Source organism: Anabrus simplex, chromosome 1 (assembly GCF_040414725.1).
Source record: "Anabrus simplex isolate iqAnaSimp1 chromosome 1, ASM4041472v1, whole genome shotgun sequence".
NCBI lineage: Eukaryota > Metazoa > Arthropoda > Insecta > Orthoptera > Tettigoniidae > Anabrus > Anabrus simplex.
Window position 1 is genome coordinate 994,993,370 of NC_090265.1, and position 25,478 is coordinate 995,018,847.

General features: G+C 38.8%; 1 protein-coding gene across 3 annotated transcripts in view; it reads left to right on the plus strand.

Moving 5' to 3' along the window:
• LOC136857877 (uncharacterized) overlaps positions 1 to 25,478 on the plus strand; it is a 177,402-nt gene that overhangs the window by 96,371 nt on the left and 55,553 nt on the right. For all 3 annotated transcript variants that reach the window (XM_067136903.2, XM_067136904.2, XM_067136905.2), the window contains one exon: positions 15,605 to 15,754. In XM_067136903.2, coding sequence (XP_066993004.2) covers positions 15,605 to 15,754 — 150 coding nt within the window. The remainder of the gene's footprint in view (positions 1 to 15,604; positions 15,755 to 25,478) is intronic.

The window sequence follows — 25,478 nt, forward strand, 5'->3', positions numbered from 1 at the left end:
GCTATTGTTAGACACAGTCGGCATTGTTGGCTGTCGCCACACACAGGTTCAGTTCATTGTTTTGATTGCAGGCATTTTTCGTTACAGTATTTTTTCTTGTGATTTGGGATCCGTATTACAGTAGTGCAGTAGTGTAGTGAACATACATATCGAAGTGCCCTGTGGAAGTTTTCGTGGTATTTAAGCAGTGACAATGTTCTCAAAACCGAAACCTTCAAGTTCCAAATCAGGAGAGAAACATAAGCATGTAACTCTGACCATCAACCAGAAACTGGAAGTCATCAAACACCTGGAGAAAGGTAAGAATAGAAATATTTTGTTGAATGACTTTTGTATTGGCTCGTCAACCATTTACGACATAAAAAAAACAGAAGGATGAACTAATGAAATTTGCTTCTCAATTGGGAACAACTGAAAAATTGGCCTCCAGACAAACATTAAAAAACCAAAACTGGAACAATTAGATAGCTTATTGTACAAATGGTTCAGTGCAGTACGCTCCGAAGGAATGTCGGTAACAGGACAAATGGTTATTGAAAAGGCAAATAAATTTGGACAAGACTTAGGTGTTGCAGAAAGTGAATGCAATTTTTCTGATGGTTGGCTCAGAAACTTTGTTTTGGCATGGAATTCGAAGACTTGATGTAACCGGAGAGACACTTTCAGCAAACCAGGATTCAGCAGAAAAATACGAAGACGAGTTTGAAGAAATAATTACTGTTAATAATATAACAGCTGATCAGATTTACAATGCTGATGAAACAGGCCTACAATGGTGGTGCTTACCAACATCTACCCTGGCTGTGAGAGGTGAAAAGGCGGCTAAATGGTTAAAAAAAAAAAAAAAAAAAAAAAAAAAAGATTGGCAGTTTTGCTATGTGCTAATGCGCCTGGAAGCCACCAAATAACTCCTTTTGTGATTGGTAAATCTAGAAAACCTTCGGCATTTAAAAATGTTACGAACTTGCCTGTTCATTATGACGCTCAGTGCGTGGATGACCGCCACCCTATTCAAAGACTGGTTCTTTCATCATTTTGTGCCACAAGTCAAAGAAAGCTTCAAAAACCTTGGTCTACCGGAAGACAGCAAAGCCCTCCTTCTTTTGGACAACTGTAAAGCACATCCACCAGAAGCTTAGTTTCTGGAAATATATTTGTTACACTTCTGCCGCCTAATGTTACGTCACTGGTTCAGCCAATGGATCAAGGGGTAATCCAGAGCTTTAAATGTTTTTATAGGAGTTCTTTATTCACAGCCTGTTAAACGCTGAGTGTGATGTAACTGAATTTCAAAAAAAGTTTAATGTACAAGATGCCATCTATGCTGTCACACTGTCCTGGGCTCAAGTAAAAAAATTACTTTACAATGGTGCTGTGGAAAACTTAGGCGAACTGCGGATCCTACATTTGATTCAACACCACAGACTGTTGAGGAGGAACAACATCCCGAATCAATGTCTGAAGTTTTGGGTGTTGTAAGAAGTGTAACCAACAACAATCCTTTGGATAACATATCTGAACCGGAACTTGCGGAGTGGATTCAAATGGATAACAATGAACCTACCGAGCAGGAGCTAACCGATGAGGACATTATCCAAAGTGTATTAAACCCTCAACCTATACACAATCTTGAAGAGAGTGACTCAGATGAGGAAACCAAAGAAAAGGAGAGAATCAGCTAGGCAGAAGCTGCAGAGTCCCTAAATAAATTAATCACTTTTGCTGAGTGTAATACTAATTATAATGCCACTGAACTTATTGATTTACATATCATCAGAAATAACTTCTATGCCAAGCGACAACGATCTCGAAAACAAAAAGATATTAGAGATTTTTTAAGTCACACGAAAATATTGTACAGTACGTGTATGTAAACTGAATGTGTTGAATGAAAATTTGGTGCTGCCCTAATTTTGAGCTAAAGTTATTAATGATTCTGCTGATCAACATTTTACTGTAAAATGCTGTGTTACAGCTGTTTTCGCTGTACGCCTTAATCTATATCGTAGTAAGAGTTACCGCCTGATAGTCCGGCATTTTCGGTAATCGGCACCGGACTGGTCCGGAACATGCCAGACTATCGGACTTCTACTGTAACCTTAAAAACTGAACGAGTTCCATGAATGACTACATACCGCCAACTCTTGATTATACGGGTTAATGCGAACCTGAGACTGCACGGATAATCGAAACCACACACGTTCTTACCAGAAACTGCGCATTTACTCTATTTACAAAACATGCTGTATATCACATTTGAATGTCCACTGTATTACATGTAGCTTGCCAGAAACTCTCAACTTATTAACAAAATTACATTCATAAACACAATATATTTTGTGTGACTTGCTTTTAGTTCATTTTCGGGACATAATCGTCCCATTTTTTCTGTATCTGTTTTTCATTCACATTTTCTAGAGAGCCAAAGTATTGGTATAGTCATACAAGTTTTGTCCTCTGTTCTCTAGTGACAGATGAATGCATTTCAGTGCCTCTGTGTGCATGATAACAGATTCCTCAATCGCCACGTTGATTATAATCCTCTACCAAACACAGCTTGTTCACTGTATCCGCATTGCGTAGCGGTTCAAATCCCAGTTCACAGGCATCGCTATTTAACTACTCACGGATGTTTCCATCATTTACGTCTTCACAATGAGAAATTTGTTTCACAAGATTGGTTAGATGAATAGCAGCAATCACATTCCTCATTACAGTCATTATGTAAACCTTCAGAGTCGCTTTTTGGGACAACCGACGGTGAAAATGGTATCCATAGCATCTTCTGGCAGTAAAACATTAATCACATGCACAATGGTGCATTGTAACTGAAAACATCCCCTATAATTATAACAGAATACATTACTTCAGGCATTTTTTTTAATCACTAGACTATGTTTAGATAATCCACACCGAATAATTGGGGAATTTGCTGGATAAATTTAGAAATCCTTAATAAATCAGATTGAGAAAGCGAAAGACAAAATCAGCAATAATTTTGTGTTTGCCTTGTTGGAGATCAAATGTTTCTGACGGGTTAAGGTTTTATTTACTCTAAACACCCATGCACTTATATGAGGAAGTAGACCTTCGAGAAATTAACCCCTCATGAATTCATTGGAGGGTAGGAGTGCTTAGATATGTGATATGTACTCAAGCTGCATTAAACTAAATTTTCTCTCCGTGAAGACCTGTTTCCCGTTATCCAGATGTGACAAGGAAGCTATGCAAGGGTGATTCTGGAGCCAGCACACACAGTCCTGTTTGCAAGTAACAGGAATCTCTATACTGGATTGTGCTTAAAGAGTCTGCAGGTTGAGAAATTGGCCTTACTCATATGTAAGGGTAAATTGCAGAGCCTCTATAATAATGAAAAGCTCAGCAAGACAATCAGACGAAAAACCACGAAATTCGTCAAATTTGTCTTTTAGAGGGGAGGGTGTCTTCTTTAAAGGGAACAACAGGCCACCACCACATAATGTGCATAGCAATATGTTGTAATTAATTACGATGGCCTTAATGTAAACAGAAGCATTGAACATAATTTCAACAGTATTTAAAACTATTTACTAATTATGTCAGATGTAATCTACAAATACAGCATATGTGCAGGAACAGTACCTCAAGAATTCTCACGTATTCCATTATTAAAATCCCTTGTCTCAAGTGTAGTTAAACCACTCTAAACAAAGCATCATTTACAAGTTCTTTTCTTTGCCCCTCTATTTGCATTTTTGTGCCACTCCTAGTAATGGTTATGGTTTGCAACTGTATTTGAATTTGATTTTCTCACAGTTAAATGGATTTGCTAAGTCCCATTGTGATTGTCCTTTTTTTTTTCTTTAATCACGGAAATTCTTTCTTTTTAGAGAAAGAACATGCCCTTTCTCTTTGATTTAACGACTTGCTGTGACTAAGACGGGACAATCACCAGTCTGTTTCTTAAGATTTTAACAACGCGAAGTACAATAACTTATTATCTGTTCCAACTCTCATGCAAGAGGAAAGTGGGTCACTCAATCAATTTCCAGTGTCATACAGCTGCAGGTCGAGCTTCTTACAATAGAGATGTTTTCTAGCGGCCTTGAGTTTGTATACTGCAGACGAGGGGGTGAAAGTACAGTACTGTATGGACGGACGGACGGCACACAAAAAATAGTCACCACTATGTGCTTGTACATTCGGCCCCATGGTGTACGGGGCAACGCGTCCGCCTGTCACCCGGCGGCCATGGGTTCAATTCCTGGCCAGGTCAGGGGTTTTAATTGTAAATGATGAATATCCCTGGCCTGGGGACTGGGTGTTTGGGTCGTCCTTAATGTTCCTTTCCTCACATTCAACACTTTACCCACCATTTCCAAATACACACAGGTTCATAACGTATGGTGCAAAGTAGGGGCAAAAGATCTTCGTAGGTCAAAGCCCCGAATAAATAGCATTTTAAAAATTGTGCTTGTACACGCAGTATCCTGTTTTACTGAGAAAGTAGAATTGATGATATGCAAGTAGTTTGCAACATTGGTTTTTAAACCAAAGATGGTCACATTCAAGGGGCTACATAAGGATTTTAAGACTAAAATAAGTGGTCATCTTAAAAAGAGATTTTAAAAAAGCGTATTAGCCTAATTGAGTGATAATTCCGTTCTGGAGAATATGTTTGTGGAAAGAGAGGGTTTGGTTGAGAAGGTGGTCATCTGGAGAGGTTTCACTGTGTGTACACTGCAGATAATCTGTAGTGAAATCTGGATGCTGACATTATCATAATCAAATGAGCATACAACATTTTCTCTAACTTTAGAGCTGTCTATGAATATCGGTCATATGCCTGCATACCAGTGAACAAGGCTCTGTAAATACCTGCGATAGATGTAAGCATCCTTGTTTACCTAATCTGAAAGGATGATGCAATGCCAATCACTGTCTTCATTCAAAGCAACAAATGCAAGCCGATAAGCTCAATGGTAATTCGAGAGAACCCCGTGTTTGGCACCCCTATGACATCCCAGACTATCTCTAAACATGCAAGAGATGAATTTGGTTTCGAGTTATCAAACTTTCGAGATATAGAGAATGTCTTTGAGCATGCACAGTATAGCACATAATCGAATAACATGCATCTATGGACTGTTATCATATACAAAATTATTTAACCATATAAAACCATCTCCTCTTTTAATTACAACATATATAGCAACTTGTTCAAGACAAAATACATGCTGTAGTGGAACATGAACATAGTGTACTTCTGTTAACACATTGGGGGTGGGAATATCTGTTTGTTTCTTCTCTTTTTACTCTTAAACGTTTCTTCTACATAGTTTTCAACAGCATTTTATTACCGTGTAAACATTATTATGTTGAACCGAAAAATAGCCTCTGGTAATGGTACAGGTAAGGGCTCTTGCTGCTCCCAACTCTTGCAAGCGTCGTGTTGGAAATCATCATCATCATCATCATCTTCTTTTTTCTTGCAAAGTTGATGGAATTTTTATCCATTGGGTGCTCATCCACTATAACATTAGAGTCCACAGTTTACATAAGCCTCAAAATCAGCTTCACAGTTGATGACCTGCTGATACTCCTCCCATTCTTCAGGAACAGATTTGACTTCCTCCTGTTCTGCAGCTCATGAGCCACCTTGTGAAAATTTTGCTTTACAGAAGTAGTTAAAGATGTATTTCCTGTTTCACATCAACCCACGATTTGCTCAGAGTTGTTACTGACTGTAGTAGATTTATGTTCATTAATGACTTATCAGATTAAATTCCTCTCAAGGTTCTCTGAAGAGTTCTCTTCTTATAGTGGTATTTCAAGATTTTGATCTCCCTGTAGTCCTTGGGCCATGGTTTGGATGTTAAGTTCATTGTCTAGAAGATTATGCACACTGCCTTCAGCTCCTGAGTGATAAATTAAATTTGTCATCCATGACTTCCTGCTGCTTTCGTTGTAATGACTTCTTACCCAAAAAAAAAAAAAAAAAAAAAAAAAAAAAAAGCGGTGAAGCTTTGCTGATTTTCCTATCACAATAGCAGTTTTAATCTTTTGTTTCTGTCATCACTGAAATCCTTTCTTTACTTTTTGTCCCCCTGAAACACTAATATCTGTCTAGGCGAGCATCTGTATAAGAAAGCAGTATTGAACACTTCATTAGGATCGTATTTCTCTAACAGAGCAGGTGAAACTTTTCTCGGTAATGTTTGCATGTTTGCTGTCCACTTCACTGACTGCAGCACTTTAACCCGATATTACCATTTGTACGATTCCATTCAGGCATGAAATTTTTCCAGCTATCCAGAGCTGGCCTGAAAAGATCCATAACCTAAGTCTTTAGCAAACTTTTCTGCTTTGTCACAAACCAAGCTACCAGTGATTGGATTGTTTTTGTCTCTCGCATGTATCACCCATTCAATCATAGCTTCTACAGTCTCTGGGAAACTTGATGTTTTATGTCTCTTCTGTGGTGTAAATCGTGATTCATTTACCGCCAAGTTAATAGTGTCTCCATCTTTAATATTGTAGATAGTGTGCTAGTAGGAATTCCATACACAGCTACAATATCCTCCTTTTTCTGACCCCTCTCCACTTCACTTATCACTCATACTTTATCACTGAGACTTAGACACATCATTTTGTGTTTCTCTATGTTTTACACTTGCAGGACTGTAAGCAGACACCGAATGACTGGTGAAGAAGACACAGAGGTTTTCCTTGTACTTGCAGTGGGTTGGGCCGTAGAGCTTTATCATACTTTCACTGTCTGTCATGGCTGACTATGGTCAGCACGCCAGGGGTGGAGAGATAAGCCACTGTGTAAACATAGCGAGGTTGGATGGAAAGATGTACGGCAATACCTGGTAATGTGTTTAGAAATAGTAACATAAAAAACCTAACCCCATGGCACTTCAGCCCTGAAGGGTCTTGGCCTACCAAGCGACCGCTGCTCAGCCCGAAGCCCTGCAGATTACAAGGTGTCGTGTGGTCAGAACGTTGAATCCTCTCGGCCGTTATTCTCGACTTTCTAGACCGGAGCCACTATCTCATTGTCATGTAGCTCCTCAATTCTAATCATGTGGGCTGAGTGGACCTCGAACCAGCCCTCGGATCCAGGTAAAAATCCTTGACCTGGCCAAGAATCAAACCCGTGGCCTTCGGGTAAGGGGCAGGCATGCTACCCCTACGTCACGGGGCCGGCAGAAACAGTAACATACAAACCATAAATGCTGTATTTCACAGTTATTGTTGTACAAAATGCTGAGTTACAGAATATTTTCTGCTTCTAGTTAGGAAACATTTTGCTTTGAGAAATCGAGAAATTTGTATCATAGAATTTGAAGAATAGGACAGGTGGCCAAGGGAATTGAAGTTATGAAAATTTTGAATAGCAGAGGTTCAAGTTATTGAGGTTAAACTGTATTGAGAAATTGGGTATTTCCTTAACCCAATGACTTCAGGTTTAATGGGCCCGCACGCTTGCTTAGAAATTAGATTTAAATCGTCCTCAACATGAGTAAGCCACCTGTTCAGAACTACTGTGCACCACTCTGAAATAAATGCCATAAATGGAACAGCAACCAGAATTTTCACGCACAGTTTTTAGTGAAGCATTCAAAATAATTGTACTCGACAACACGGATGTTAGAACGAAGTATATGTAGAGACAATTCACACTACTCATTGTCTCGAGAAATTGGGGTCTGAGTACATTTGTTTTTGCTCTAATGTACTGTAATTGGATGCTAGGCTTATGAACCTGGGACATCAGAATGCAGAGGGTAAAGAAGGCCTTAATTTCATCCTCATTAATGTCAAACCACTTTTCACAGTCTTTTTCCATGTGGGTCCGATAATTGTTCCATAGCGTAAATATTTGCTTCCACGCAATGTAGGTAACGACGAGTCCATGTGTTGTTTGAGTCAACAGTCCATAGACTGGTTTGATGCAGCACTCCATGTCACCCTACCCTGTGTTAACCTTTTCATTTCTACGTAACTATTGCATCCTACATCTGCTCTAATCTGCTTGTCATATTCATACCTTGGTCTACCCCTACTGTTCTTACCACCTACACTTCCTTCAAAAACCAACTGAACAAGTCCTGGGTGTCTTAAGATGTGCCCTATCATTCTATCTCTTCTTCTCGTCAAATTTAGCCAAATCGATCTCCTCTCACCAATTCGATTCATTATCTCTTCATTCGTGATTCGATCGATCTATCTCACCTTCAGCATTCTTCTGTAACACCACATTTCAAAAGCTTCTATTCTCTTTCTTTCTGTGCTAGTTATCGTCCATGTTTCACTTCCATACAATGCCACGCTCCACACGAAAGTCTTCAAAAACATCTTTCTGATTCTGATATCATTGTTTGAAGTGAGCAAATTTCTTTTCTTAAGAAAGCTCTTCCTTGCTTGTGCTAGTCTGCATTTTATGTCCTCCTTACTTCTGCCATCGTTAGTTATTTTACTAGCCAAGTAACAATATTCATCTACTTCCTTTAAGACTTCATTTCCTAATCTAATATTTCCTTCGTTCGACTGCACTCCATTACTTTTGTTTTGGACTTAATATTTTCATCTTGTACTCCTTACCCAAGACTTCATCCATACCATTCAGCAACTTCTCGAGATCTTCTGCAGTCTCAGATAAAATAACAATATCATCGGCAAATCTCAAGGTTTTGATTTTCTCTCCTTGTACTGTGATTCCCTTTCCAAATTTCTCTTTGATTTCCTTCACTGCCTGTTCTATGTAAACATTGTAAAGGAGGGGAGACAAACTGCAGCCTTGCTTCACTCCCTTGTGGATTGCTGCTTCTTTTTCAAAGCCCTCGATTCTTATCACTGCAGACTGATTTTTATACAGATTGTAGATAATTCTTCGTTCTCGGTATCTGATCCCTATCATCTTCAGAATCATAAATAGCTTGGTCCAATCAACATTATCGAATGCCTTTTCTAGATCTACGAATGCCATGTATGTGGGTTTGTCCTTCTTGATTCGATCCTCTAAGATCAGACATAAAGTGAGGATTGCTTCACGTGTTCCTACATTTCTTCTGAAGTAAAATGGATCTTCTCCCAACTCAGCTTCAACTTGTTTTTCCATTCTTCTGTAAATAATACGTGTTAAAATTTTGCAGGCATGAGATACTAAACTAATGGTGCGGTAGTTTTCACACCTGTCAGCACCGGCTTTCTTAGGAATAGGTATAACAACATTCTGCCGAAAATCGGATGGGACTTCTCCTGTCTCATACATCTTGCACACTAAATGAAATAACCTTGCCATGCTGGTTTCTCCTAAGGCCGTCAGTAATTCAGAGGGAATGTCATTAATTCCAGGTGCCTTGTTCCTATTGATGTCACTCACAGCTCTGTCAAACTCTGACCTCAAAATTGGGTCTCCCATTTCATCAGCATCAACAGCCTCTTCATGTTCCAGAACCAAATTATCTACATCTTTACCTTGATACAACTGTTGGATATGCTCCTGCCATCTTTCTGCTTTGTCTTCTTTCCCTAGAAGTGGCTTTCCATCTGAGCTCTTAATATTCATACACCTAGATTTCCTTTCTCCAAAGGTTTCCTTGGTTTTCCTGTATGCAGCGTCCACCTTTCCCAGGACCATACAGCCTTCGACATCCTTGCACTTCTCCTTCAGCCATTCTTCCTTAGCTGCCTTGCACTTTCTATCCACTTGATTCTTTAATCGCCTGTATTCTTTTCTGCCCTCTTGATTTCTAGCACTCTTGTATTTTCGTCATTCATCAATCAGGTCTAATATCTCCTGAGTTATCCACTGATTCTTAGTTGATCTTTTCTTCCTTCCTAACATTTCTTCAGCAGCCCTACTGACTTCATTTTTCATGACTCTCCACTCTTCCTCTATTGTGTTTCCTTCAGCCTTTTCATTTAGTCCTTGTGCAACATGTTCCTTGAAATAATCCCTCACACTATTTTCTTTCAACTTGTCTAGATCCCATCTTTTTGCATTCTTTCCTTTCTTCAATTTCTTCAACTTAAGATGGCATTTCATGACCAACAAGTTGTGGTCAGAGTCCACGTCTGCTCCTGGGAAAGTTTTGCAATCCAACACTTGGTTTCTGAATCTCTGCCTAATCATAATGAAGTCTATTTGATACCTTCCAGTGTCTCCAGGCCTCGTCCACGTATACAGCCGTCGTTTGTGGTGTTTGAACCAAGTATTGGCAAGGACTAAATTATGATCATTGCAGAATTCAACCAGCCGACTTCCTCTTTCGTTCCTTTGTCCCAATCCAAATTCTCCTACTGTACTACCTTCTCTTCCTTGGCCTACCACTGCATTCCAGTCTCCCATCACAATTAGATTCTCGTCACCTTTTACATATTGTATTAAATCTTCTATCTCCTCGTATATTCTTTCGATTTCTTCATCATCCGCTGAACTAGTAGGCATGTAGACTTGCACTATTGTGGTGGGCATTGGTTTGGTGTCTATCTTGACGACAATAATTCTTTCACTATGCTGGTCGTAGTAGCTTACCCGCTGCCCTATTTTCTTATTCATTATTAAACCAACTCCTGCATTTCCCCTGTTTGATTTTGTGTTGATAATTCGGTAGTCGCCTGACCAAAAATCTTGTTCTTCCTGCCAACGTACTTCACTTATACCAACTACATCTAACTTTAGCCTATCCATCTCCCTTTTCAGATTCTCTAACCTACCACAACAATTCAAACTTCTAACATTCCACGCTCCGACTCGCAGAATGTCAGTATCCATCTTCCTGATAATCGCCCCCTCTCATGTAGTCCCCACCCGGAGATCCGAATTGGGGACTAGTTTACCTCCGGAATATTTTACCCGGGAGGAAGCCATCATCAGTACATCATTCATACAGAGAGAGCTGCATGTCCTCAGGAGTTAGTTACGGCTGTAGTTTCCAGTTGCTTTCAGCCGTGTAGCAGTATCAGCTAAGCCATGTTGAGTATTATTACAAGGCCGTATCAGTCCATCATCTAGACTGCCGCCCTTGCAACTACCGAAAGGCTGCTACCCCCCTTTCGATGAACCATTCGTTAGTCTGGTCTCTCAACAGATACTCATCCGATATGGTTGCACCTGCGGCTTGGCTATCTGCATCATTGGGACACGCAAGCCTCCCCACCGCGTCAAGGTCACATGGTTCGCAGAGGAGGACGGGTCCATAACCTCTAAAAATACAGGCAACTACAATACAGAATTATCTAAATATTTGTCTCTCAGTTCTCTTGATACCCCTGGAGAGCCTGCAAAGTAATGAATAATAGGTTTCTTAAATCTCTATTACCGAGCTCGATAGCTGCAGTCACTTAAGTGCGGCCAGTATGCAGTATTCGTGAGGTAGTCGGTTCGAACCCCACTGTCTGCAGCCCTGAAGATGGTTTTCCGTGGTTTCCCATTTTCACATCAGGAAAATGCTGAGGCTGTACCTTAAGGCCACAGACGCTTCCTTCCCATTCCTAGCCCTTTCCTGTCCCATCGTCGCATAAGACGTATCTGTGTCGGTGCGACGTAAAGCAACTTGCAAAAAATTAAATTTCTATTACTAACCCACACCCAGTCACTCTTCTGGTTTCGCACGCAGGCTTTAGGTACGATTTCACTGTCACTCATATCAGATGAAATACCACTTTCACTTCATATCCCTTCTTCAGTGTTATTATAATCACCATCACTGTCCTCAGAATCTAAGACGCCTTTAATTAACTCAGCAGTAGCATTGCTGTCACTTTCTTATACTACGCACGGAGCCGTGGCTAGGAGAATGACTGCCACCTGATGAAATGTTCATGCTTTCAGAGGCTGCAATTAGGCAATAAATAATGGTGCAAGTTCTTAGAGGGAGAGCTGTAAACAAGCCACATTCCTGCTCTCTACATAGATGTTCGCAAAAGGGAAACCCTTGAAGGGGTGATCAAAATATAAGCTAGTACATACGACTCGGCACGGCGTCTGAATGTCTAGTCATTTTAGTTTAAGGCCTGGCCAATGCTCGCATGAATGTCACGTCAAATGTGTTAAGCCGGATTGTTTTAAAAATGTGAATTCTCCTCTGAGATTATTAGCAACAAGTCCTCAGAAGTAAAAACATACTTTAATCCACTCCTTCTTCAATGATCAATTTTCTCTGTTTTTGACAACGTCTTATTACATAGCAAGTCACTCAAGGTGAAACACTGCATCTGACCTTGGCTTCAGGACCACTGAAAACACCATGCTTACCTAGATCTAGGATACACTGCTTCTGAGCTTGTGAATATTGAGGCATTTTGCCAGGAAATGACAATATTTATTTCATAATGTTGAGTTTCGTGCCACATAGGTGATGTTTGGCTTAGTTCGATACTGTTCACCCATCAGGCCATCAACATAATAGTAGAACCATCTGGGTAAAGAATATTTTATACAGATTTCATGTACCATCTATCCATTGAAAATATTATTAGTGTATATATTTGTTTTATTTCTATATTAGACTTAGTGTCATGTCACTACCGTGCAAAACTGAAGACACATAAGCTCCACACGACATGCATAGTTGTATGGTTGATCAAGTGTGCTAGGTGTAAGATTGTACTCTATTACATTTTTTATCATTATAGTAGAGCAATGTTATATTGTTCATTTGACATACCGATTCGTTTAAAATGGAAGAAACAATTTTTTCGCCAGAAATAGAGGGAAGTATTCCATGACAACTAAGAATAACACTAAAGCAGTGCTCCTTCAATTTCAATAATCAGAACATAATTTATAAATCTCAGCAATAAAGTATGAGATACATGCATTTCATTTGAGAAGAGTCAAGTTCAGGTAACATTCTCTTTTTCAGTTCCAAACTTTAAATTTGTTATATTATGCTTTGGTTGATCACTTTCATCTTTCTCCTATGGACTGAGCAAGTTTGCCGTGTGGTTAGGGTTGTGCAACTGTGAGCTTGGATTTGGGAGATAGTCGCTTTGAATCCCACCGTGGGCAGCCCTGAAGATGATTTTCTGTTGTTTCCCATTTTCGAGGCCACAGCCGCTACCTTCACAATCCTAGTCCTTTCCCAACCTTCCCAATGTGTTAGTGACATTAGAAAGGTAGCAAAAGAAAGAAAAAAAGCGTTCTCTGGAGTCATGACTCATGGTTGGCACAAGGGGAATCATACCTTATTATTTTAAAGCATTATTTAAAGGTTATATATCCTTGGCAGAATTATGAGTAAAGTAGCCTTTACAGCCCTTAAGTGATCTATTGCAATACTCAGGCACCTCTTACATTAACAGTTAGTTCTTCCATTGCAAACCACAATCCCACTATGTTAAGCAAGCAGCACCCTCCATTGCCAGATATAAATGGGGCACTTCAGTTGCTACGTTTGTTTTAAGAACTGATGCCAATATCTCGTGAACCCATCGATCAGCGTTTTCTTCCACTCCTCTGGTAAAGGACTTCTCTGTCGTCTGGTTTCTGTCTCCACCATAAACCTTCATACCTTTTCACCATCCTTCTGAAACTATTCGTGTCATTGATTTTATCCCCCGTATTGCCCACCTCTCTCAGATCCTTCTCACACTCTTGGAATCTTCTCATTTCTAATTGTTGTAATTGTTCCATCTTGCTGTATACTTTTTTTTATTAGATTTCAGTGGAACCTGCCCGCCAACCCATCTGTTACCCTAGATCTTCCGTAGTAGCCTGCATTCTGTGGTATTATTATTATTATTATTATTATTATTATTATTATTATTATTATCATCATCATCATCATCATCATCATCATCATCATCATCATCATCATCATCATAATCATAATCATAATCATCATCATCATCATCATCATCATCATCATCATCATTAGTAGTAGTAGTAGTAGTAGTAGTAGTAGTATTTTCAAGCAAAAAAGATAAAATAATGCAGTGAAATTGTAACTTGAGCAGATTCAAATTGAACCACGAATACCATTCCAAAAAAAAAAAGTAATTCATTTAACACCATATTCAGGTCAGATTTATCCATGGTAGAGTGACCAGCCCTCCTCTTTCATCCGGACATGTCCTTCTTTGTAGACCATTGTCCGGGGTCTGAGTGGATTATTTAAGAAAATGAAATGTCCTCCCATTTTAGTGAATCTGCTTAATTTGAGGTAATCTGGTTTACTACTTTGTTTTTACAAGTATTCTTTATTACGCTACGGCATCATCAATATCATATCGATACCGGTTATAGAAATGTGATTATGGATATGCAGTACAGTACATAAGATTATTCTATGTATGTATTGTGAGTTGTTTACATCAGGCAACAGGTTACCCTGAACAGACCATAATAGATGCTATTTACCATTCTGTATATTGCAAGCTTCTTTCTCAGCAATTCCCCGTCAGAACACTGCTATGTTAATGTGTGACGGGTGACAGGAGATAGTCTGGATTTGAAGGAATCCTGTTTTAAATGGATGATACTGAAAGTAACATTGATCATTGTGATGTTGAAAAACATTCTATATTTGGCCTTCAAATTTATTTTAAATATTTTCATCAGTTCTGCATTTTCAAACCATTCCTGAATGAGAATAGTAATGACCCTGAATATAACAAGTTACCTTCTAGTCATAAATGGGCAAAGTTTATTCAGAGTTATTAAAACTTGCAGAATACTTTTTTTTAATATCAGGGCACAGTGCAAATGTAGAAAGATTATTTTCATTGATCTCAGCACAGTGGACTGATAATAGGTACAGTTTCAAAGTAGAATATGTGAAAATTCTGTTTATGGTTCAATGTACAGTAGTCTAAAGGAATTTACACTTGTATATTTTTATTTGTTATACACGCCAAAACTCCTAAGGCCAACTGAATCTTCAGAAAAATACCAGCAAGGCATGTAAATTAGTTTCATTGTTTAAATTTAGTAAAAAAATTACTGTGTAATATGGAAATGGATAAATTTTGTTTATGTATGTGAAAATTATATGTCTAAAGACTCTCAGACTATATTTTTGTGTTCTCTTTTTTTTGTGGGGGGGGGGGCAGCATTTTCCTCCTTTTTAAATAATTTTGTCGTATTTTTTATCTATTTGCATTTGGTTACCCTATCCTTGGCCATGTCTAACTGTAGAGGGTCACTTTATAGCTAGCCATTTTTAGCCCTGGAGTAATGCAAAAGAAGTTTCTAAAAGCTTGAATTTTGTGTAGAGTGGCTGTTAAATTTGTCTATTAAATGTCTGGCATCTGTGTTGTATTTGTAACTTGCCAATTTATCAGTAAGTGTTTTGAATTTCCACTCAAATTCCCTTATTATATAAACTGTCAGCAAAAAGGACATTTTAATTTGTGAAGATGTCTGATATCAGTTAGGTCAGCAGCCCAAAGAATCTTAAATTTGTAATTTCATATTCGAACCAGTCTAATAACAGCATGAGAGCATCATAACATATTCTCAGAATTATAAGTCTGAACATTTTTCTTTGTTCTTATGCTTCTTGCAGTTACTATAATGAAGGTACTGATTTTATTTAATATAGTCATTAAATAACATAACTATATTATTAATACTACACTATTATTAATTATTTTATACTCTTCTACTCAGATGTATTTCTGGAAAGTGATGAAGACGACAAAGAAACGGAGCCGGTGGAAATTAATCATGTGACCTCCAGGATACGTAAAAAGAGGGATGGAATTCCTGTGTTGCCTACTTCTCCTGAAGAACTTGAGTTTTATAGCAAGTTATTTGAAGGTAATGTATCTCTAATCGTCGTAATATTAAATTGTTTATTTTGTTCCTCAGTCATTTGAACTGTTATTAGAAGATTCATAATAACCATCATAAGAATTGGGGATGCACAGTATATGCTGTCATATATATTATTTCCCTTCCTTTTCAACATTTATAATTTTTAGTATTCATCAGCAGCTTAAAGTACTTTTTAATTGGGGACCACACTCAGAATTTTGATTAATATTTGCTTGATTTAAACCTGTTGCCGTCTAATATTGGAAAGGCTGAATTTTGGTGTGCTGGGTAAGTGGCACATACTAGAGTGCTGGCCTTCTGAGTCCAAGTTGGCAAGTTAGATCCCAGCATAGTCCAGTATTTGAAGGTGCCAAAATGCTCAAAAGAAAGTAATTAGCTGCAATTACATAATTAATGAAAGAACATAAAAGCTGTACTTGTTTGTATATCAACGTTTTTTGTATCTGTGAGGAGGAGGGGTCATCATAGTCAAACAACATTGTCAATATCTTCTTATCATGGTGGGTGCTGTTTGAATTACAGGCGATGCATATGGTTAGAATTCTATATGAAACTGGAGGTCCCATGACTACATTCACTGTCACATGAAACAACAAGCTTGCTCTGCTTTTGTATATAGGAGGGTTGAGTGTGGTTCATAAAATTGTTTTCACGTACGATAACTCTAGAAGTTGTGGATGGAAAGTAGAAGAAATATTTACACAAATTTTCAGTACTCCTTTTTGTAGCTATTGAATTTATGCACCTAGTGGCCATTATCCCATTTATTGGCGAGGATGGTGGAATCTCTCTGATAATGTTTGTTCGTGTGAGAGTTATATGTGTTGATTCATTCAGAAAATTGTGTAAACATCTCCCTTTTTCATGGATTTTCTTGAAATCTCGCTGAATTGTATTATGAACAAAAACGTATGAATATTCTGAAAATTTGAATGGATCATAGCAACTACACTAACCAGCAAAAAAGTGGATTGTTTCCAATTTTTATTGATTACTCAATATATTGCATTGACTGTATCTGTGCACATTATTCTCATCATCAAAGTTCATTGTTAAGTGGGTTAAAAAAACAATATCTTGTGATGTGTTTAAAAAAAAGCTGCAAATATATGCAATTTCACTAAATAGAATTAAAGGAACACTGGCTTATTTTTAATTCAAAATCTTGCAACTGAATTTTTTTTTTTTTTGCACTTTATTATATTATTTTATTATTATTTTTATTTATTTCTTCTACCACATTCGTCTCTGATTCATCTGATGACCTTGTGGTTACTTCGCAACACACACAAATTGTGTTACAAGAAACTTGATTGTAACTTAGATGGTGTCGTCAGCTCCCATTTGGAATGCTAACAGTGAGCCATCTGGTGACATAGGGAGTACCACTTACTATAGACCAAAGGTAAAGCATTCTTAAATTCAAACCTTCATTATTGGAGAAGTCTTCCTTGTGGACAGTCAAAATTTTCTTAAGACATGGAGCAAAGTTCCCTGCAAAATGAAAAGAATTTAACCTTGTTTTCTTGACACAGCAGAAGCCTATTATCATGTCTACAGTTACAAGCCATGAAAGCATGAATCTAAACATTCTCTTGCTGTTACAGACCACGTTCCGCACACTTCTGTTGTACATTTCCACTCCTGATGATGACAAACTGTAGGTCCCGTGCATGCTAGGCCCTACCTACAAGGTCTTGGATCAAGTCCTGGGGGAAGCCCATCCACTCCTCCAATGGGGCTGATTTTATTTCATTCAGGGTATCGAAATTTTGACGTTGGATGTTTTGCCCAAGCATAGCCCATGGCAGTGAGGTCTGGGCTGCAAGCTTGTCATTTCAAGGTCTGTACCCTGACATCGAGGAATAAATTCCTATTCTGACTTGCAACATGCAGTGTGGGGGCAGGTGTTGCCATGCCTCAGTCTGAAGTTTTTGCTGACAAATGGAGCAAAGGGATTGCATACTCTGTTAACACCATCTCAATGTATCGGTATGCATTCACAGCCCCTCCAAGCTTCATTTTCTCCTCAAAGCTGATTCCACCCAAAACCTAAGCCACCTCCATACAGCATCTTCTCCAAGATGTTGCAGGGTGAATATCCCTTCTTACTCCTTGCCATCGGGTGACCGAATGCAGAATCACATCTTATCTGCGAAGAGCACAATTAACTATTGGTTCACAGTCCAGTTCCGATATTGACAGGCAAATTGAAATCGCACTGCTCGACGCTGAGGAGTAAGCTGCACACTAGTTGCAGGTCTTGCTGACTCAAATTGGCTTCCAGAAGACTTTGTCTAACAGTCCTCTCACTTTCAGTGACGTTTCTTACTGCCTCGAGACAAATTCTAGCCTGGACTACTGTAGCGTGGCTATCTCTTAAGACCCAAAGAAGCAGAACCTGTCATCCTTGGCAGTTATAGATTTCTGGTGATCTGATCCCTGGCATCTCTGATAGATAACAATTTCTCAAATTAGTCTCGGAGCATGTTGGGCACTTCTAAATGATGCACCAATCACATAGCAATATAAATGCTTCATCCATTCTCGATTAACAGGATAGCTCTCAGTGTCTTCTCGGCTAAGTGGTATCTTTATTCAACAAGCGTGAAAAACTGAAGAAATTTTGTTATTTTGACAAAAAATTATGCCCTGTATTAATTATACATCTTTGGGTTCCACTCTGGTATCGCAAAAGCTTTTGGTGCAATAAAATCGAAGACTAACAAATGGGGTTGAAAAGTGGCTCATAGAGTGGCATTTATGATTTCTTATCTCTAAATTTGTTGAATACTTGTTTCTTTGCTTTGCTAAACATAAGCTGCCTCTATTTATTTATGTTTATTCTGTTTTTTACAAAGTGTTCTTTTGTTTGCTGGCTTGTGTATTATGGCCATTGGAAAATAATGCTAAAATTTAAAATCTTTCAGTAGTCAACAGAAATAAGCTGCACTTTTTACTGTTCTTCAGACAGATATTTAGGTTTAAAATTTTTAAATAATAAGCATCATTGTATTCTTCACATATAACTTGCTAATTTTCTGTAATGCTGTATACAGTGAGCCTTAGTGGACTGGGCTTATGAATTTTGATGAGCTTTGTCATCTATTTCTATTAATATCGATACACCTTGAAATGTCTCGGTACTTCTAGAAGATAATCACTGGATATCCGGCTCGTTGGCTGAATGGTTAGCGTAGTGAAATATCATCATCATCATCAGCAGCAGCAGCAACAGCAGCAGCAGCAACAGCACTGAGTCATAAGAATACAGTCCAGAAATTCTACATCATCTCTTTAGTACTTAAGTGCAAGGCACACACCATAGACGGGTTTGCCCATGCCATTGATATTTCTTGGATTGTACATGAACATGGCTATTTTGGATTCTCATTGTGTGTCTGATGTTTAAATAACTAGCCTATTCTGAATATAAGGTGTGTCTCTTTCCTTACTTCATTATATGATTTATTTTTGTTTAGTTGCTTCTGTAGACATTAGTGCACATACTTGGAGGATCTATACTCCTGTTTCATCCTATGAGTCTTCCTGTGATTTATAAGATTCTTCAAGTGTGCAACCATTGTGTGAGCATTAAGAAGTTCTATACCCAAAGTTGTTAATTTTCCATGTAAGAATTACAGGTGAATTTAAGTTTTGTTCTATGTATGATTTGCATTAAAATATTTACATTATATTAATATAATCAGGAAGACTATGTTTTGGGAATATAAGAGTTGTTTATTTTCTCACCTCCAGGAAGAGTTGTAAGCAAAGTATATTGGACTCATATGGATTCAGTTCCAAACAAATTTGTACCCCCTGTAGGTGTGGGACGCAGACAAAGAATACACCAACGGTATCCCCTGTATGTTGTAAGAAGCGACTAAAAGAACTGACCTTGGCGCAGAAATGGATTGTGTCTTTGGTACTATTTGTTGTACCCCCTGTAGATGGGAGGGCCTGAATACATCCACAGTAATCTCTGCCTGTTGTAGAAGGCGACTAAAAGGGTAATGTGCCTTACTGGTCCCCTCTTCTTTTTTATTTTTTTATTGAGTTTTATTTGTAGACAGAATCCAAACTTTTGATGTGCATGTTGCTTTGGGAGTGGCCTCTTATGTGTGCGATTATGCTTGAAAGCCCAACATTATCCCAAAACTCCAGTGAGATGGGAGCACTATGTACTCAGCAGTAGTATCCACCTGGCAGCGCAGGTCCCCGCACAGTCGAATGCCAGATGGACATATTATTAATAATAATATGGGATAAGAAAGAAGTAGGAGTGGGAAGAAATTGGCCATGGCCTTAGTTAAGGTACAGCCCCAGCATTTGCCTGGTGTGACAATGGGAAACCACGGAAAAGCATTTTCAAGGCTGCCAACAGTGGGGTTCGAACCTACTATCTTCCGAATGTAAGCTCAAAGCTGCACGGCCAGCTCACTTGGTAGTTATATGTTTTGATTGTTAAGTAGTCATCCTCAGACCTGGGGAAACAGTAATAAAATAACTTGCAAAGTTTATTTATTTATTTATTTATTTATTTATTTATTTATTTATTTATTTATTAGATACAGCCTATGGGGGCCATTTTACACCGATAATAATAATTTTAAATAATTATAAAAGATAAAGGTATAAACAACAATATTAAGTAACAACAATAAATTAACAATTTCAACAATAACGATAACTGGCAAGTGTCGATTACAGAAATGAGGAAGATTTAAGGTCGAGGGTTGGAGGGACGGAAGAAAATGGAAACCTAGAGAGGACTTCAAAGGAAGCTTTTAATTTTTTGTTTGAAGGATGCGAAGGGTGTGAATATGTCTATATCGGGTAGTGAGTTACCAAGAGAGGGAGACGGTAGAGCATGGTTGTAAGGTTAGGCGAGGTCGGGACACATGAGTGCGCCGGTTGTGTGTAGGGCGGGGGAGAACGTGTATAGGGAAGTACGCCGGAAGAGTATTACATTTGGTGTGGGCATTGATTATTTTGTGAAGGTAACAGATCGGAGAACTGTAAATGGCTTCTCAGGTCAAGTATACCCAGGTAGTTCATAATGTCAGATTGCGAGTCTTTACAATGAAAGTGAAAAAGTTAAAAATACTATTTAGTTGAGGTATGTTTATGATAGCAGATGAGGACCAAATAGGGGAACAAAAGACAATAATGGAGAGAATATACAAGGCAGAGTATAATTTTAAGGCGTTAATATCATTAATTTCAGTGAACGTGTAAAGAATGCCTAGGGTACGCATAGCACAGGATTTTATAGTCTGAATAAGAGCAGTGAAGGTTAGTTTACAGCCTATTATAACACCTAGGTCTCTTACCTGAGAAGCCGATTGCAATGTATTTCCCTGGATGGTATAGGCAGTGTTCATTCCTTGCTTTAGCAATGAAAAGGAGATTGTATTGCACTTCTTAACATTGGGAGAAAGATTCCATTTCTTAAACTAGTCACCACACAAATTGAGAACAGTCTGTAATTCATCACAGTCATCTGGCGTAGACACTTCTCTTAGGATTGTCAGGCTGTCGGTGTACAAGAGGGGGGGGACAGTGACTATTTTGGGTGCAAAGAATTATGTCGTCGATATAGAGAACAAAGAGCAGGGGCCCCAGAATACTGCCCTGAGATACCACTGATAACACAGATAACCATGATGAGACAGATTCAGGGAGTACCACTCTGTTTTCTGCCAGAGAGAAAACTTATCAATGACAAGACGCCATGGATATTAAATCGGGTAGTGAGCTTATGAAGAAGTAGTGCGTGATCCACTGGGTCAAATGCTTTGGCCAGATCTGTATAGATTACATCTGAGATTTATTTTCTATTGCTGAAATGATGTGATTGAGAACTGTGAGACCAAGCTCGATAGCTGCAGTCGCTTAAGTGCGGCCAGTATCCAGTATTCGGGAGATAGTAGGTTCGAAACCCGCTGTCAGCAACCCTGAAAATGGTTTTCCGTGGTTTCCCATTTTCACACCAGGCAAATGCTGGGGCTGTACCTTAATTAAGGCCACGGCCGCTTCCTTCCCACTCCTAGTCCTTCCCTGTCCCATCGTCGCCGTAAGACCTATCTGTGTCGGTGCGACGTAAAGCAACGTGCAGGAGGAGAACTGTGAGGTTAGTGAGGCATGATTTTCCGGGAGTGAATCTGTTTTGTTCTTCAGATAGGTACGGCTGTGTGAAAAAGAGGATTCGGCGGTCGATTATTCTTTCAAGGACAGATGATAGTGTTGGAATGGTCGGTAGATATTGGGCGGTATGATGAGATATCATGTTTGTTGTCAGATTTGAAAATAGGTGTGAAAGATTACATCTGAGATTTATTTTCTATTGCTGAAATGATGTGATTGAGAACTGTGAGGTTAGTGAGGCATGATTTTCTTTTGCATTTCTTTACTTCTGTATCTCTCCGTGCACCACTATCTACAATTTTAAACCTGTGTATGGCTGGCTACTGGTACATTCTCCGACAGCTGGTAACAAGCTGATATCGCACCTATTTTCAAATCTGGCAACAAACCTGATATCTCATCATACCGCCCAATATCTACCGTTCCAGTACAATCCTCTGTCCTTGAAAGAATAATCCACTGCCGACTCCTCTTTTTCACACATTGCATTGTAGAAGTAGTTTTGAGGAATATAGGAGCAGTTTGTTGGGAGACTATTGAGAATATTTTGAACTTTGTTAGGGGTCGGTGATATTTGTGACAGTGAGCAACTGCAAACAATATTGTTCTGCGGTAGTTCTGTGGTAGGTGCGGGAGGGGTAAAGGTGGAGTGAAAGTACTCATTGAATTTTTGAGATCTTAATTCAGTTGGAACGTCATCACTATGTAGTTTAAGATTCAGTGACATCCGGGGTGACTTTCTACATGATGAAATGATGGTCCAAAATTTTTTAGGGTTTTTAAGGTTTCTAGTTACAGAAGTGATGTGCCGGTTGTAGTCATTCTTAAGATGCGATTTTGAAATTTTCCTGAGGTGTTTAAAAGTATTATACAAGTGTAAATTGGGGATAGACTTCCAAAGTGACAACTCACAGGTTTTGTTCTTTAGTAGCGATTTAGTTTCGGCACTCAGCCAGGGGGAATATTTGTGTGTTCTGGGTTTAGAGAAAGGTACATGCTGTTTAATAGTGGTAAATATTAAATCCTCAAACAGGGAAACTGCACTGTTGACGTCACGCTCAGCTGATAACCTGCACCAAGGGAAGGATGACATGTCATGGTTGACAACTAGCCAGTTCACTTTACTCCATAGAGGAAATGCTTGCCTCGCAGTATGTCTATAAGCAGGTAGGCTGAGGGTAGCTTTGATTGAGCCATGGTCAATCAGCGCTAAGAATGTTTCTACCAACAGTTACACTAACACTAGTTACTGGTGAGAAGAGGAGGTCCAATGTTGCCAGATTTTTGGTGGGTTTTAAGCAAAACTTACATAGATGAAGACCGTTTATGAAATCAGACAAAATAAATGAGGTGTCCTAAGGCCGGCTCAGCGAGAACAGAGACTTACAAAATAGTGCCTCTCCATTAATAGAACAACGTCCGGCTCCATGGTTAATTAGTTAGCGTGCTGACCTTTGGCCACAGGGTTCCCGGGTTCGATTCCCGGCAGGGTCGGATATTTTAACCTCAATTGGTTAATTTTGCTGGCACGGGGGGCTGGGTGTATGTGTCGTCTTCACCATAATTTCATCCTCATCACGACACGCAGGTTGCCTACGGGAGTCAAATCAAAAGTCCTGCATCTGGCGAGCCAAACTTGTCCTCGGAGACTCCCGGCACTAAAAGCCATATGCCATTTCAATAGAACAACTCATTTTCTTCCATGATTATACACTTTTTATTTTATTGATAATTACCATCCTAGTAGCTTATATCATAGGAAGTTTTAATATTTAATCAATTTACACATCGTTATCAACTTGAAAGGCAAACAAATTTACAACTACTTACAGTATGTTTAGGAATGAAATTATTGTTGTGTAGATTTTAATTTTAAGCACTCGTAATTGCCTGTTGACTTGACTGAACTTTAGTCAGTTGAAAACATGAATGATAAATGGTGGTGGTGGTGGTGGTGGTGGTGGTGGTGGTGGTGGTAGCAGTATACTAATCTTGTACTTCTGTTTAATTCTGTTTCCTTTTTTGCACTGTTTTGGTATGTTCAGATTAAATTAATGACTTGTCAGTTTTCTAAACAATCAATTTTACTTATTTTCCTATCTAACAAATGTTGTTATATATTATTTAAATTGATCACTCACTCAAAATTCATTGAAATCTTTGCAGATGATATTGTCCTATTTTCAGAGAATCATGTAATTTCAGTTCATATTGAAGGACTTGTATTAACACTGTAACAAGTAGGACTTCCGATGAAGCAGAGGCCACGTTAATGACAAATACTGTAGCCTCGAGGAAGACGTAAATGTAAACTGAAAACAGGTGGTATTCTTCTAGAGGAGTCTGAATAAAGAGATCAAGAGAATGCCTGGAACAAGCACTGGCTACTTCGCTTCATTCTAGCGACAATTCATCTGAACATCAAGAGGGATGTCCTACTTCTTCTCACACACTATTCTGACACATGGTTCCCTATCAGTGAAACAGATGAACTAACTCAGAATCTGTCGGTCATAGATGAAAAGAAACTTAATGGGTATATTTGAGAGGTCATCTCTGGAACCCAGTAAAGCAAAGAACTAGCATACTTGATGTCCAAGATGAGTCATGGTCAAGGAGAAGGAATTGGTCTGAACTTATGGTTCCCCAACAGAGGAACAGATGAACCAACTTCAGATCTATCAATGAAGAATAAAAAGAAGCTTACTGGGTTTATCTGCAGATCATCTCCAGATCACAATAGTAGGGCAAAGAACTGGCATATGTGATGTCCAAGATGAGGCATGTTGCAAGAAGTGAAGTGATAAATGAGTGGAATGGAAAAGGGTGAATGTGCTAAAATGTTAAGCTTTTAGGAGAGTAACAAAACTGCTGAAAGCGACAATACATTCCTAAAATCTTTAAATCTGATGAAAATTAAATAGCAGAACACACACTTACTTCCCAGTTGGCTACTGAATGCACGTATCGATTCATTCAAGTGTCTGAGTGAATCGATTCACAGGAACGGCGAGCTCACGGCACACGATTTAGCTTACTCCCAGCGGAGAGTGCTGGCAGGAAGCCGAGCTTTCACTGGAACGAGACAGTGAATCATGGCACACCGAAAGAATCGTATGCATTCATGGATTAGCGAGACAACACACACACGGTTCATTGCATTCACTGTCCTCTTCTTACAGGGAGGTTTAAATAATAGATGGATTTATTTGCAGTGTTAAAAAGGTAGTCTAAACATAATTCTAAAGTAGCTAGTAAGTAGCTAGGCTATTAGGTTATACTATTTATTAGTTTAATGAATCTTAGTATTATTACTTAGTTGACATTTGACAATTAATTAAACCCGACTCTAGCCTGCCGTATGGCTATGAGTCATGCTCATGACCACTCAAAAGTACCTCTTTTATATTGGGAAGAACGACTCTGTATTCCCTCAGTTCGTATGTCACATCGTTGCACAAAACTTCAATAATATGTGGACAGTAAGTGAGCCGACTGACACAATAACTTAATCAACAGTATGTTGAATCAGAAAACCAGTAGACTACTATACATC